The sequence below is a fragment of the Ruditapes philippinarum genome, unplaced genomic scaffold, assembly GCF_026571515.1.
Source record: "Ruditapes philippinarum isolate M1 unplaced genomic scaffold, ASM2657151v2 ctg3118_1_1_1_1, whole genome shotgun sequence".
Taxonomy (NCBI): domain Eukaryota; kingdom Metazoa; phylum Mollusca; class Bivalvia; order Venerida; family Veneridae; genus Ruditapes; species Ruditapes philippinarum.
The window spans coordinates 4819-19568 of record NW_026866211.1 but is presented as its reverse complement, the minus strand read 5'-3'; the positions used below and the strand labels follow the sequence as shown (position 1 = coordinate 19568).

Genomic DNA, 14750 nt, shown 5'->3' with positions numbered 1-14750 from the left:
TGTATGAATTTATTTTCATGTATTGTATGAATTTATTTTGTCAATAATCCAATATTTACTCGTGTATATCAATAAATATGTATGTATATCATGTATTGTATGAATTTATTTTGTCAATAATCCAATATTTACTCGTGTATATCAAAACATTAAAAATCAATTCACCACAATTTTTTCATGTATTGTATGAATTTATTTTGTCAATAATCCAATATTAATCGATTTGATTTTAATAAACAAAATTCTTCTAATATTCAAACAATGACCGTCATTTTCAGTTAATGACCAATTTATCAGATACCGGAATATTAAAAAAAAAAACACAAAATTATTTTCATAAGTGTTTGCTTTTATATATTGTTTCCCAATTTATTCAGCAAAGATACCTGAATTTATATTGAACTAAATATGAGTGCTCCCTCTTCTCTATTTTGTCATATTTAGCATTACCAAACAATACCAAATGTCATTTTATAATATGAATCATTTATTGTTTGCTCGCTGTGAGGCCCTATCTCAAAGAGATTTATGATATAAATCATTTACTATTCATTGTCCTCCGTGGGGCCTCACTCTCAAATTTATCTAGCTGCAAGTCTGATCAACAGTGGGATTTAAGAATGAAACTGTGTTCCATATGGGGGAGAGGCGGCGACGAAAAAAGAACAACAGTCACAATTATATACAACAATTAACTCAAATATTCAATAATTTTATATTTATATACAAATTTGTCTTCAGTTAAAAGATACGCTACCAAAACAAACACACAAAAAAAAACAAGAACAAAAAACAAAACAATAAAAAAAACGTGAGATTTGTATCTCATATTGTAACACCTATATTTTATGTCTAAAGTGGTAATCAAAAGAAAAGCACTTTATTTTGTGTTGATTTGATTTGATTAAATCAAACTGATTTGCATTGATTTGAGTTGATTAAGATAATTTTGATTTGATTTGCATGGGTTTGATTTACATAGATACTTTAAGTACTTTTAGAATGTTCAGGACAAAAATCCTTCCAAACTGGATAATAATTTTTAAACAGGTTAATATATTTACAGAAAAAATTTGATCTATATTATCAGTGAATTTTAACATATTTTTTTCCTTTTTTTCCTTACTTTTCTGTTTCACAGTAAATATTATATAGCGAACTTTCAGCTTTTCTGTTCGAGGAAGACCTCAGGTGCCCCTCCGTAAGGACACTTGATTAATACCATACAACTGAGTATTAAACTATACTTTATTTAACAACTTAAAGACCGTAGCGGTTTCTGAGTGGCGGTGTTTGTGCTGGAGTTAGTTGACATTGTCAAACTCCGACATTGAAACACTAAACAGTAAAATAATCTCAGCATAAAATATATTTCATTTCTATTTGTGATTCGCTAGTTGGGTAGCTTCCTTTCATGACAGAATCCCAAGTCCATTGTGGAATTTGAACCAACACTGATGAGGGGCAAGTGGTTTTTGCAGTCAGCAACATTTATAACTCGGCCACAGATTCCTCTTCATATGATGGGGACGGAATGTTGGTAGCCCTACCCAGGTGCCGGCTTGTGCCTGACATAATGCAAATGAGGGATTCACCAGTAAAGATGAAAAATCATCATATGACCTGAATAGTGTGTGGCCTAGAAGTTTTAAAACCCAACCTCAAAGGAATCATATGATTATATAATTAGCCATGCCTGATTTGAAGACATCCCAGTAAGGTTTGGAAAATAGGGTACTGTGGTATTTATTGTTTGTTTCACTAATCTAAACCTGGCAGGTTGCTAAAAGAACACAGGTTTTTTAATCTTTAACCTGCTGAATTGGTGTAATGGATTTGCCCTGAATTTGGAACAGTCCACTCACAGTAAGAGGAAAATTTAATATTAAAATTCAAAACTTTAGAGCTCTATGAAACATCTTGCTGGCTCTATACAGGTTGCCAAGGTTAATCACATTTTTCGTGCGAACAGGGTGAAAGTATAAGCATATACAAAGGTTATTGTAAAAAGTACATATAGTTAAAACAAGGTTTTACTTTACTGTTTATTTTTTATATAAAAATACAATGATACAAATTGCATATGAATATTACAAAATGATAAATCAATGCTGCTTAAATTGTGCATAGCAAAGTGTTATTATATACTCCCATTATTTTAGTTGATATATTCATAGGCATAAAAGCATAAAATTTGAAAATCTTACAAATATCAAGTGAAGCACTTATAATGGAAACATTTGCAAAGGATAACAAAGAAATATACTCAGATTTAAATTGAAAATCTTTATGTATGCGTTTCTTAATCAACATGTTGTGAAAGGCGTTGCAACACCTTTTATTTTTGGGCCATTTTTTACAATGAAAATATTATTCTGGAGAAACAGGGTGAGGAAATGAACTGCATACAAGTTATTGGATAAGATCTAAATCAATTGGTACATAAATTTCAGAAAAATATTTTACATGCTGTCATGTAAAAACAACCCTCAGTGGAGTCCCTTTAAGGACTTCAATGAATCAAAATATTTTCTAAATTAGATGAATTAAACCTTTAAATTTAGAGTAGATATTACCTGAGGTTTCTTAGAATTTTCTGTTTGTATGAAAAATAATTATTATGAAATATGCAATGTGAAGTGAAATAGATTGACTGTTTCTTAAATAAAGTATATGATATTATAAAATATTCAATCAAAATGCTATAAAATGATAAAATTTCTATAAGTAAACATTTACCTTTGTTTTTTACTAGGTAGTGAGAAAGGAGTGTTATATATTGGATAGTATCATATCTTATATATATAATTGTATCATATCTTATGTATTGGATTGTATCATATCTTATATATTGGGTAGTATCATATCATATATATATTGGATGGTATCATATCTTATACATATCTTATATATCGGATTGTATCCTATCTTATATATTGGATTGTACCATATCTTATATATTGGATAGTATCATACCTTGTATGTCGGATCGTATCATATCTTGTATTTTGGATGGTATCATATCTCATATATTGGATAGTATCATAGCTTATATATTGGATGGTATCATATCTTGTATATTGGATGGTATCATATCTCATATATTGGATAGTATCATATCTTATATATTGGACGGTATAATATCTTATATATTGGATGGTATCTTTTATCGTGATTTGTTGGTCTGCATGAAACCAAGTGTACATGGAGATCGGAGATATTTTTTATGTTACATAATCATAATGAATCATACATGGTACTGAAACCTCTTTACTTTCTATTACATGTAGTTATTTGGCCATAAGTATATTTGAGGTTTTTATAAAGTCTGCGCGCAGGGTCTTTAAATTATAAAGACATTGGTCTGTTTAAAGGCAAATTATGTCTTAGAAAAGAATAAATATTTACTTCTTTCGGAATGGCAAACATGAATTATATAACGCTTAAATGGTCTTAGAGCCAGGTAGATGCTGCAGTTATTACCTGAAGAAAGTAGCACTAAATGTGAAATAATTTGTAATAAAAGGAGCAAAATGTAAACAAAGAAGTATTTTGAGTCCCATACAAAATGCAGAATCACTATAACTACTAAATGCCTAAAAGCATTAGGAGGAATAGATGGTTCACGTAATCGCCTAATGAGTAACTTTTTGGGAACTTCAAAATTATAAAATAAAAAGCTTTTGAGAAATAAAAATAGTCTTTTCTTGGACATAATGGGCCTTTCAGTACAACCCCTTTTATAGTGCAAAAGTGTTTTCTAGTGGTTAAAATGTATTTATTTTTTTAGTGCAAAATCTCATAAAGCTAATTCCAATCAGAATCAATTCTGCTATGCACGCCACACTTCAAATAAACAATATCTGGCACTAAGGTGAAGGAAATAACTAAAGAATGTTTACAAGTCATGTAAGAAGAATTTATTCAAATTTGTTCACCTATGAATTAAATAGAATTGAATTTGCGAATTTATTTTGTTCGTTTGGTATTGAAAGTTGTTAAAATTATGCGCGGATAATTCTGTGTCTAACTTGAATTCTATAATCTTTGTAACCGAGTATTAATTGTTGAGATCTTTTTATTTTTATTTCCTGATTTTACAATATAAAGTTTTTATTTTTATTTCCTGATTTTAAAATATAAAGTTTTTATTTTTATTTCCAATTATTTTACAATTGATATAACAAAGCGGATTGAAGTTTAAATGTTAGGTATATCTCTCAATTGGCTAAAGATTTGCACGAAATGCGCATGGATTAATCTTTCATCTTATTTTGGAATTTTATTACTGTAACCACAAATCTTAATTACAAGACAGTGTAATATTAATCCGTGCTGTAACTTGTTACCGTAGAGATGTACATGTATTAATACGACATTGTAATATAACAAAGTTACGTAAAAAAACAAATAAAACGTTTGAAAAGGATACTTTTCTTTAAAAGAAGGTACATCTATTTTGAATGTCTTGAAGTTTAATCCATTTTCAGTAACATCTCTGCCGAACGATTCAATCGATGGCACGTTACTCTCACTGTCCCCCTGTCAATATATATTAGTATTAAATATGAATAAAGAAGTAGTGTCGAAAATTTTATACGTTTTTCAGGTACATTGTGTCTGTACATTTATCTGATGATATATTAAATGTGTGATACAAGTTGCCGTTCAAATATTTATATTTCGCTAAATCCTATTTTCCGTTCAAATATTTATGTTTCGCTTAATCAAAGTTTCCGTTCAAATATTTACATTTCACTAAAACCAATTTTGCGTTCAAATATTTATATTTCGCTAAATCCTATTTTCAGTTAAATTATTTATATTTCGCTAAATCCTGGCCAAGCATCGTTTCTCGTCCTTTAATTTTTTAACTGAAACTGACGTACATGTCACAGTTATTTATACAATGTCAGTGCCTTACATTATCATATTTTGCCAACCCTTAACCTATTCTACCCATGCATCTACTGCAGAACAAGATCACCCGGCAAAGCCGTGCCATCACCCCATGGTACAATCTCCCACGCAGTAATCTCCCTTTATAGGATGCGTAACCGGTGCGTAGCTTTTGCCCATGGTGTGCAATGTTTTTTACTCACAGTCTTAAAATTTTGAAAAATTCCTTTAAGGCATGACCACCCTTATGGGCACTATAAGGAACTGAAAGTTGATAACACATAATATATGCAAAATTTACCGTACGGTTTTACGCGTTATGGTGGTACTGCAATAAGATGGTCAGGTAATGCACTATGGTGGTCATACTTTAAAATGCTGAATGGTTTTGTCCATTTAAAAGAATTTGACAAGTCGTCCAAGATTATTTGGATTTACTCACTCGTGATAGATATTTACCACCAACATTCAGTACTTTCATTGAGCGTTCGAGGATAATCGCTGTTGTTGTGAAGTCGTTGTCGTGACCTAAAGAACAGACAACATTTTTAAAAACAACATTACTGGCCACTTTAACTAGAAGAAAGTTTACTGATCTGTGGCCATTTGAATGATTTTAAGGTTCAATGTTTTGAAATTAACCGCAATCATACAGTTGTTGTTTACTGATTTATCTCTTTTTTTTGCATTTGTTGTGAATTTTCCAAAACGTAAAATGTAAATAGAGATCTAGTGTGATGCAAAATAATCTTACAGCAGACGAAATGAAATTTTGTTAGATCTTAAATTTGTTGTTTGACCTATCAACCAAAACCACGAAAACTAGTGCCACACGAATAATAAGGATTTTGCAGTATTCTTTTTTATCAGATATATCCTGTTTATATTCTGTCCCATTCGGAACGTTAAAGGTCGTCCTCCCAACGAAGCAAAAGTTTCCATGTTTTTCACGTACCTACCCTTTTCTGTATCTAAAAGATATTCGGATAAATCGTTGATGACGTAATCAAACTTTTGATTTTCCTCGGCGAGTTCTTTCAGCACATTCACACAATTTTCTATACGGATCTAAAAGAACCACACAAACACAAAACCATACTGACTTGTTTAAACATTAGATAGTTATGCAATTATACACAAACGCGACACAAAATTAGCAGGAAAACAAGAGGGCCATGATGGCCCTAGATCGCTCACCTGAATTATCAAACTCATCCAAACAATTACCTAGACAAGCATTCTGACCAAGTCTCATGACAGGTGAGTCAAAAATGTGACCACTACAGTGTTGACAAGGATTATCCATATTTGAGCAGTGCGACCTAGTTTTTTACCCAGGTGACACATATTCAAACTTGACCTAGAAATCATCAAAACAAACTTTTCAGACCAATTTCTAGGATACTTGGATCAAAATAGTAGCAACTAGAGTGTTAACAAGATTTTTCTATTTTTAGCTCCGGTGACCTAGTTTCACATGCGATTTCGAACTCATCAAGCAATTACCTAGACAAACATCCTGACCAAGTTTGATGATAATTGAGTCGAAAATGTGACCACTAGAATGTTAACAAGGTTTTTCCATATTTGGGCGGTGTGACCTAGTTTTTCATCCAAGATGACCCATGTTCGATCTTGACTTAGAAATCATCAAAACAAACTTTCAGACCAATTAACAGAATATTTGGATCACAACAGTAGCCACTAGAGTGTTAACAAGATTTTTTCTATTTTTAGCTCCTGTGACCTAGTTTTTCATCCGAAATGTCCCATGTTCGATTTATTCCAGCAATGACCTAGACAAGTTTCCTGACCAAGTTTGATGACAATTGAGTCAAAATTGTGACCACTAGAGTGTTAACAAGGTTTTTTCTATTTTTAGCTCCTGTGACCTAGTTTTTCATCCGAGATGACCCATGTTCGAACTCATCCGAGCTATCACCTAGACAAGCATCTTGATCAAGTTTGATGATGATTGATGCAAAAATGTGACCGCTAAAGTGTTAACAAGGTTTTTTCTATTTTTAGCTCTGGTGACCTACTTTTTCATCCGAGATGACCCATGTTCGAACTCATCCAAGCTATCAACTAGATAAGCATCCTGACCAAGTTTGATGATGATTGATGCAAAAATGTGACCACTAGAGTGTTCACAAGGTTTTTCTATTTATAGCTCCGGTGACCTAGTTTTTCATCCGAGATGACCCATATTCGAACTCATCCGAGCTATTATCTAAACAAGCATCCTGACAAAGTTTGATGATGATTGGGTCAAAAATGTGACCACTAGAGTGTTCACAAGGTTTTTCTATTTTTAGCTCCTGTGACCTAGTTTTTTCATCAGAGATGACCCATGTTCGAACTCATCCAAGCAATTGACTAGACAAGCATTCTGACCAAGTTTGATGATGATTGGTTCAAAAATGTGACCACTAGAGTGTTCACAAGGTTTTTTATTTATAGCTCCTGTGACCTACTTTTCATCCGAGATGACCCATGTTCGAAACTCATCCAAGCTATCACCTAGACAAACATCCTGACCAAGTTTGATGATGATTGGGTCAAAAATGTGACCTCTAGAGTGTTCACAAGGTTTTTCTATTTTTAGCTCTTGTGACCTAGTTTTTCATCCGAGATGACCCATGTTCGAACTCATTCCGAGCTTTCAACTAGATAAGCATCCTGACCAAGTTTGATGATGATTGAGGCAAAAATGCGACCGCTAGAGTGTTCACAAGCAATTGTGGACGGCCGGACGGACGACGGACGACGGACGACGGACGACGGACATTCACCGATCCTAAAAGCTCACCCTGAGCAAGCTCAGGTGAGCTAAAAAGAAACAAAATAAAAAAAAATGCGGATATACTTCATTTGGGAATAGATGCAACGTACAATTGATTCCGATTTAAAATTGAGTGATACCTGTAATGTCAAGTTTAACCCTAAATTAAGCTGCTGAAGTAGTATACAGTCCGTTAAAAGTTAGAGAAATTTCAGTTAGTCATAATTATATCAAAATAAGGAGTTATCAACTGCAATAGCCTTGCCAAACTGGTTCCATACTGGCAGCAAAGCTAATCACTTTAGGTTTCTCAAGATTATGGACTAAGAATCAGAAATAAGTAAGAAGCAAATAAGTTCGAAATTCTCATACTTTTGACTATCAAGACAAATAATCATTGGCAAATTTCTCGCCTGAGTATCAAAGCGCGACGTAACCTGTGCGAGATCTCGGTTTATTTATAAAAGGTGAAAACAAATCAAATATTACTGCAGAGTCGACGAGGATGGTGTACTAGGGTGCGTGAGCCCCTTGTATGAGTGACGTCTTGGACGGCTAGCCCTTTGCTAGAACCAACAGCTCTTTTCAGGGCTACTTCCTTTTCTCATATTGTCTCAGGTTACTGTACATTTAGATTCTTATTGACAGTGACCTACTTTTGGCTCATGAAAATTGCATGGAGGTAAATTATCCTTTGTGCTTGAAAATTAATTCTTTAAGAATTTGACTGGTGACATGTTCGGGGTTTGTTCTCGACAGCGAAAGCTGCTTCAAGATTACAATGAATAAGGCCCTACATCAGTAAGCATCTATGAATGTTTGTATAAGTTTTCAAAACTTTGAATAAATCAGTGAAAGAAATAGATTATACCTCACCCATGAAATTATCAAGATTTTTCAGGATGTTTTATTCTTTCTTTAGGAACAGGTATCATAAAGTTTTGAATTTCAGTTGAGAAGAAAAAATATATTCTGATTAATATTCCGTGAGTTTGAAAATATATTATATATAATTAAACATAGTAAGTATAGATGAGTAATAGTTAGTATAGCGTTCAGGTTTTGTTTGTTACCTTGTAATTATGACCATCTAGATTGTCGAGAGTATCTCCGCACACACCACGTAAATGTTTGCGACATGCGTTGATTACCTCTTTATCTATTTATGACAGATTAAGGATTTAAGATCACAATTCATGATGTAATTTTTTTAAATAATAGATAGAAGTGTTATGCATGATTCTTCATTATCAGTATGCTAAAATACTTCAACCAATCGCATCATCTCGACTGTTTTCGTCAAACTTCGGATAGGAATAAATTATTATTACCGAGATGTTCTGATTGTACTTCAACGCCGCATCCTTATTGTCGAATAATTGACGGAAAAGTTGCGATTGTCGTCAAGTGTCAGGGAAGGTAACTCCAAACACATGGTATACTAGCTTAACTGTTTTAGGTATACACGTGCAAGTTCTTTGACAAATTACGTTGAAGTTGAACATTTAAATAGACGTGCAATCTATGTGCACATAAAACAAAGGATATTTCCACCATAAGGACATATTGTGGTAACATTTTTAGCAGTTCATGAAGAAGACCACCGTCTCCACCTCCCAGGATAAGAATAGTTTTATCTTTATACACGTTTCTGTTGATGCCAAGTAACGTCAACGTGTAGATGTTGTCTGATTCCGCTATCACTACAAAGGAAGAAATAATATAAACACAGAGTTATATTAACAAACATAAGTCTCTAATGTAACCAGTCTTATAAAACTACATAATATAAACAGGGAAACAAGTTTTAGTGTTCGACAAAATACAAAAAATAGCAATATCTATAGATAAATAAGACGTAAAATATACTTATAAATGATTTTTTCCTACTGTAAAAAATTATTTTTAACTGCAGTTGATATCTTGTGATATGAAAATTAGCATATTCCACCCGTTGCTACCTCGTGATTACTTTCTTATAACAAAACCAGCCTGATATATAAAAAATATTACTTTCACTACAGACATGTCCATTTATCAATCTGGACAAAGTCAGCCATCATTTAAACTGACTGAATAATGAACAGCGCTGATTTTGATCAGTTATGTAAACTCTTTCAAAGCTCATGCCCTTGTTTATAAATGGTTACTTTTCGATCAAAATGTTCTCGATCCGATATACTTTTAGCCGCTACACTGATACGTCGATACCGATCTTATTGAAGATTACTGACCGAGTTACACAGGTTCTACACAGATTAAGTAACATAAAACACACTTTGGTCAGTAGAGGGGCGTGTCATTTAGACCAAATGAAGAAAGTTGAAATCAGAGCCGTCATTAAGTACATCTGTAAGAAAGAGATGTCCCCAAAGGAAATCCATGAAGACTTCATGGATACACGTGGGAAGGTGTTCCCTTCCTATAGCACAGGCTGAATTTAAGAGGGGCATGGAGGGCGTTAGAGATGATGAGCGGCCGGGGCGGCCAACGATGAAACTGTCGAAGCTGTACACGATCTGATCAAGTGCGACAGAAGGCGAAGCATTGCTATGGAATTGGGTATAAGCTTTGGTTCAGTTCAGGAAATTCTGACTGATGTCTATGGCATGTCAAAGGTTTCCGCTAGATGGGTCCTCAGACAGTTGACTGACGACCAGAAACGGACCAGGCTTGACATTTCAAGATATTTTTCGTCTCGCTACGAGGATGAACCTGATATTATCTACAGGATCGAATCTAAGGATGAAACATGGATCCATCACTTCGATCCAGAATCTAAAAAACAGAGCATGCAGCGAAAGCACCCTGGCTGACCCCCTCCGAAGAAATTCAAGAGGGTGCCATCAGCAGGGATAGTCAAGTGATAATCATGATTGACTATCTTGAGCAATGTCGTTCCATAAACGGTACGTACTATGCAGACGAATTGAGACGTCTGCGTCAAAACATCGCGCATAAAAGAAGGGGCAAACTGACTCAAGGCGTTCTGCTCCTGCACGACAATGCGCAAGCTCACACATCCAAAGTTGAGATGGCTGCTGCAACTGACTGTGACTTTGAAATTCTTCCCAATTCCCCATATTCTCCGGACTTGGCCCCCTCTGACTTCTACCTGTTTCCCAAACTTAAAACCAAGCTTCGTGGTAGACGTTTAGGAGGCAATGAATGTGTCATGGAGTCGGTCAATGAGTTCTTTGAGGACCAAAATACTAGTATAAGTTCTATTTTGAAGGGTTTAACAAGTTGGACCACAAGGGGACAAAGTGTTTTGGTTTAGAGGGCGATTACTCATAGTTTGACACGAACTCTCGTTTGGCAACAGCTCTTGCTTATTTCACATTTTCTAACTCCTCTGAAACCCTTTCATATATTTGTGTTTTGACAAAAGATTTCTGTACGTTGTCGTACTTAGAGAAATTCTCACACCTAATTTCAGTATTTTTGCATGAAAACTATATGCAAATTAATTTGAAGTTTTAAATACTGGTTTCACGTTTATTGACATTTCGCATGTTTTGCACTTAATTTATTTGATATGTTTTGCATAAACAAGCCTAGCTTATTTTACACATTTACAAACCTTTAGTTAACTCCAACTTATTTCACGTGTTTTTGACATACACCCCCTGTAAATTCTCGTATTTTAAAATAAGTCGTTATGTATTTCACGTGTTTTTGACATAACCCCCTGTAAATTCTCATATTTTGATATAAGTCGTCATGTTTTTCACGTGTTTTGACATAAACCCTCCTGTAAATTCTCATATTTTAACATAAGTCGTCATATATTTCAAGTGTTTTTGACATAACCCCCTGTAAATTCTCGTATTTTAACATAAGTCGTCATATATTTCGTGTGTTTTTGACATAAACCCTCCTGTAAATTCTCATATTTTAACATAAGTCGTCATATATTTCAAGTGTTTTTGACAGTAACCCCCTGTAAATTCTCGTATTTTAACATAAGTCGTCATATAATTCATGTGATTTTTACATAACACTCATGTAAATTCTCGTATTTTAACATAAGTCGTCATATATTTCGTGTGTTTTTGACATAACCCTCCTGTAAATTTTCGTATTTTAACATAAGCCGTCATATATTTCATGTGATTTTTACATAACACTCATGTAAATTCTCGTAGTTTAACATAAGTCGTCATATATTTCGTGTGTTTTGACTCACTTATTTCATCATCAAGACAGAGCATGTTTCCACAATCCGGTGTTTTGTAAATCTTTATATTCTGCCAGGGCGAGTTTACTTCTGTCACAAGCTGTGTTGTTTGATGAATCTCCCATAGCCTATCATCCCCCAGTTGGAAATATGGACAAATCTTTCCTCTCTTTATCGCGGACGGAACGCTTTGGATAGAAGTGACAAATTTTGAATTTAATCTCAAAAGGTGCGTTTGAAATTAGGTATCAACATTTTTTTATCAATTTTAATCAGTTGAATGTTTAATACATGTTAAATATCAAGGAGGACAGAAGTTGCAGTGAAAGTTTTTCTACGAAACTCATTCCAATGGATGTCCGTGGGCATTGTGTAGCGTAAACTTTTTCTACTTGGCAGTTATAATTATGGTGGCATTTTAAGATATATACAAGATCCCTTTTTATAAAATTGACGTTACATACTTGCACTATCATAAAGATTCCTATAACCATAAATAAGGTCAAGAGTTACCTTCGTGTATATAGGCATTTCTTTCCAAGTAAAGTCTGTATTTCGGACTCTATACCTTTGTTTTTCTAAAAATAAATGTGCAATAGATGATGTGTTTTTATATAAAAATAATAACAATATCAAATAAAAAATGATAGATAATTTTTTTGATATAGCAGTATTTGATATAACAACTTTCAAAAAATCATATATGACTTGATGCCTATATTCGACATAACTAAATATAAATTCTACAATTAAAAAGTCAAAATGTATAACTTTAGGGAAAACAAAATAACTGCATGATTTAAGAATTATAGCATTTGTAGATTATTTTAGAAACATGGACATAAAGAACAAAATAAACTTACCGAGAAGGCAATATAGCTCAGTCTCTTTTTGGCATCATCGGAAGTGAGGTCATATTGAATATCAATAGTGACAAGGCCATGACTGTACACGTGCATCACGCAGTGACTGATAAAATATGAAACTATAAATGAACTATAATTCTTATGTACACAATTACTGTTATTATGAAATATAATTTATCGTATAATATATTATGAAATATTGTTGTTCTGTAAGCGCCAATTAACAAATATGGTAAAACATTGATTCTAACTTACCTGTCACAAAATGCAAAATTGACTTTGGTCTTTATCTTATAGCACGATGTAGGCCTACATCCGGTCTCATAATAAATTTTAGATAAGCCTTTATTTTTTGACTGAAATTTTAACCATTTGGTGAACATTTATATATGCACGTTACATGAACCTCTTCAATTAAACAGGGAGACTGTCATGGCCACCATGACTTTTAAATAGAAAATTCGACTTTTCCATCATTGCGCCTCCATTTGGTTCCGTATGCGGGTACGGTACGTATGTTGTACCTTGTTGCATTAAGGTCATTGCGGTAGAGGTCATCGATGCAAAAAATAGATTTATCGTTTCTACTCACCTATGCATGAGTTAAAAGCACTTGCATACTTTACAAAGGACCAAAACCGCAATTATTATTGGCAATACTCAAAATTTTAGTAACCCTTAAATTGATGCAAAGGATGACGTCCCACTATATAATGACGTGACAAAGAAATTATATTTAAAAAAATGTTTTTGCCCAACCTTCCATCGTCGCCTGTGGCAACCAACATTTTATTTCCATTTGGAACATTTACAAGCACAGGAGTCGTCTGCGAGTCTATGACTGAACATGGTATTGTTTGTATTTTGTTCCAAAGATCTGCAAATATAAAAATGGCAGGTGTTATGTATGTAACTCTCCTTTGCGCATGCTCGTAAAGACCAAGCAAACAAGAAAAGTAATATACGGCGCAAAAATGTCTGATTTTAGCTTTTTTATCGTTTTGTTTCCAATAAATTCTCGGGGTTGAAATAAAAAGCGATACAAACGACGATAAAATAGAGAGAAAAAACGCAGTCCCTTAGGAATGCACGAACGGCTAAATTGAAAATGTTGCAGGTTCGGTTTGAATTAGCCTGTATATGAACGGTACTGGAAATTGCAAGCAACCGTCCACGTCCCATAGCTTAAGCATAATTCAACAATGAAAAATGAAAATGCTGAAATTTTAAATTTAGAAACATCCGCAGATGTGTTGATACGGCGGAAGCTTTAATGGCAGTCATGAAAAGCGGCATATGGTCCCTAAGTAAAAGGACGTGTGTGTCCAAAAGGAGAAAACAAAAGGTGGAACTAAATACAATGGAGTTTTGAAAGAGGATCCGAGGTTATAAAGCTTGCATATCACAGATAAAAAAAATGAAAAAATAGACGTGATTATAAAGCATTTAAGTTTGAATAATCAACCCACCCTAAAAAAATCAAATAAAATACTCCATTATATGTACATTTGTATATAAATAATTATAGAAACTATTATATCTGCTTGATTTGTCAAGCGCAAACTAGTCAAGTTAGGGAAAATTAAATATAAACAGGTCCATCGTGAATTTACGGTACCCTTATATGATATAAAAAATGTTTATCGCCCTATTTTAAGCAAATCATGATGAAAGAATAAATAAGAGGGTTGAGAGTGATCCCCCTATTAGCATCTGCCGGTGAATATCACGTCATATTCAATGGCTCACAAGTCAAAATTGTATATTCAAGTTTGAATAATGAACTCACCTGTCAAAAAAATTCAAATAAAATACTCCATTATATATACAGTTGTATATAAAGAATTATAGAAAATATTATATCTGCTTGATTTGGCAAGTGCAAAATAGTCAAGTTAGGGGAAATAAAATATAAACTGGTCCATCGTGAATTTACGGTACCTTGGGTTTTAATAAATATGATATAAAACAGTTTATCGCCCTATGTTAAGCAAATCATAATGAAAGAATAAATAAATAA

General features: G+C 33.4%; 1 protein-coding gene across 1 annotated transcript; it reads right to left on the bottom strand.

The window, feature by feature from the left end:
• Nucleotides 1-2031: 2031 nt before the first annotated feature.
• LOC132731704 (spermine synthase-like) lies at nt 2032-13647 on the bottom strand. The gene is made up of 10 exons (XM_060717924.1): nt 13490-13647; nt 12728-12833; nt 12378-12442; nt 11874-12052; nt 9235-9387; nt 8758-8849; nt 5859-5967; nt 5342-5427; nt 4433-4542; nt 2032-3863 (listed from the first exon to the last, which is right to left on the bottom strand). The coding sequence occupies exons 1-10, from the start codon at nt 13516-13518 to the stop codon at nt 3833-3835; spliced, it is 960 nt and encodes a 319-aa protein (XP_060573907.1). The 5' UTR covers nt 13519-13647; the 3' UTR covers nt 2032-3832.
• Nucleotides 13648-14750: the final 1103 nt, after the last annotated feature.

Excerpts from the sequence above, each read along its gene's own strand:
- LOC132731704 (XM_060717924.1), bottom strand. The coding sequence starts at position 13,518 with ATGTTGGTTGCCACAGGCGACGATGGAAG. Across the intron at positions 12,443-12,727 it reads TGAGCTATATTGCCTTCTCG|AAAAACAAAGGTATAGAGTC; the intron begins GTAAGTTTATTT and ends ATTTATTTTTAG. Across the intron at positions 5,968-8,757 it reads TAGATGGTCATAATTACAAG|ATCCGTATAGAAAATTGTGT; the intron begins GTAACAAACAAA and ends TGGTTCTTTTAG.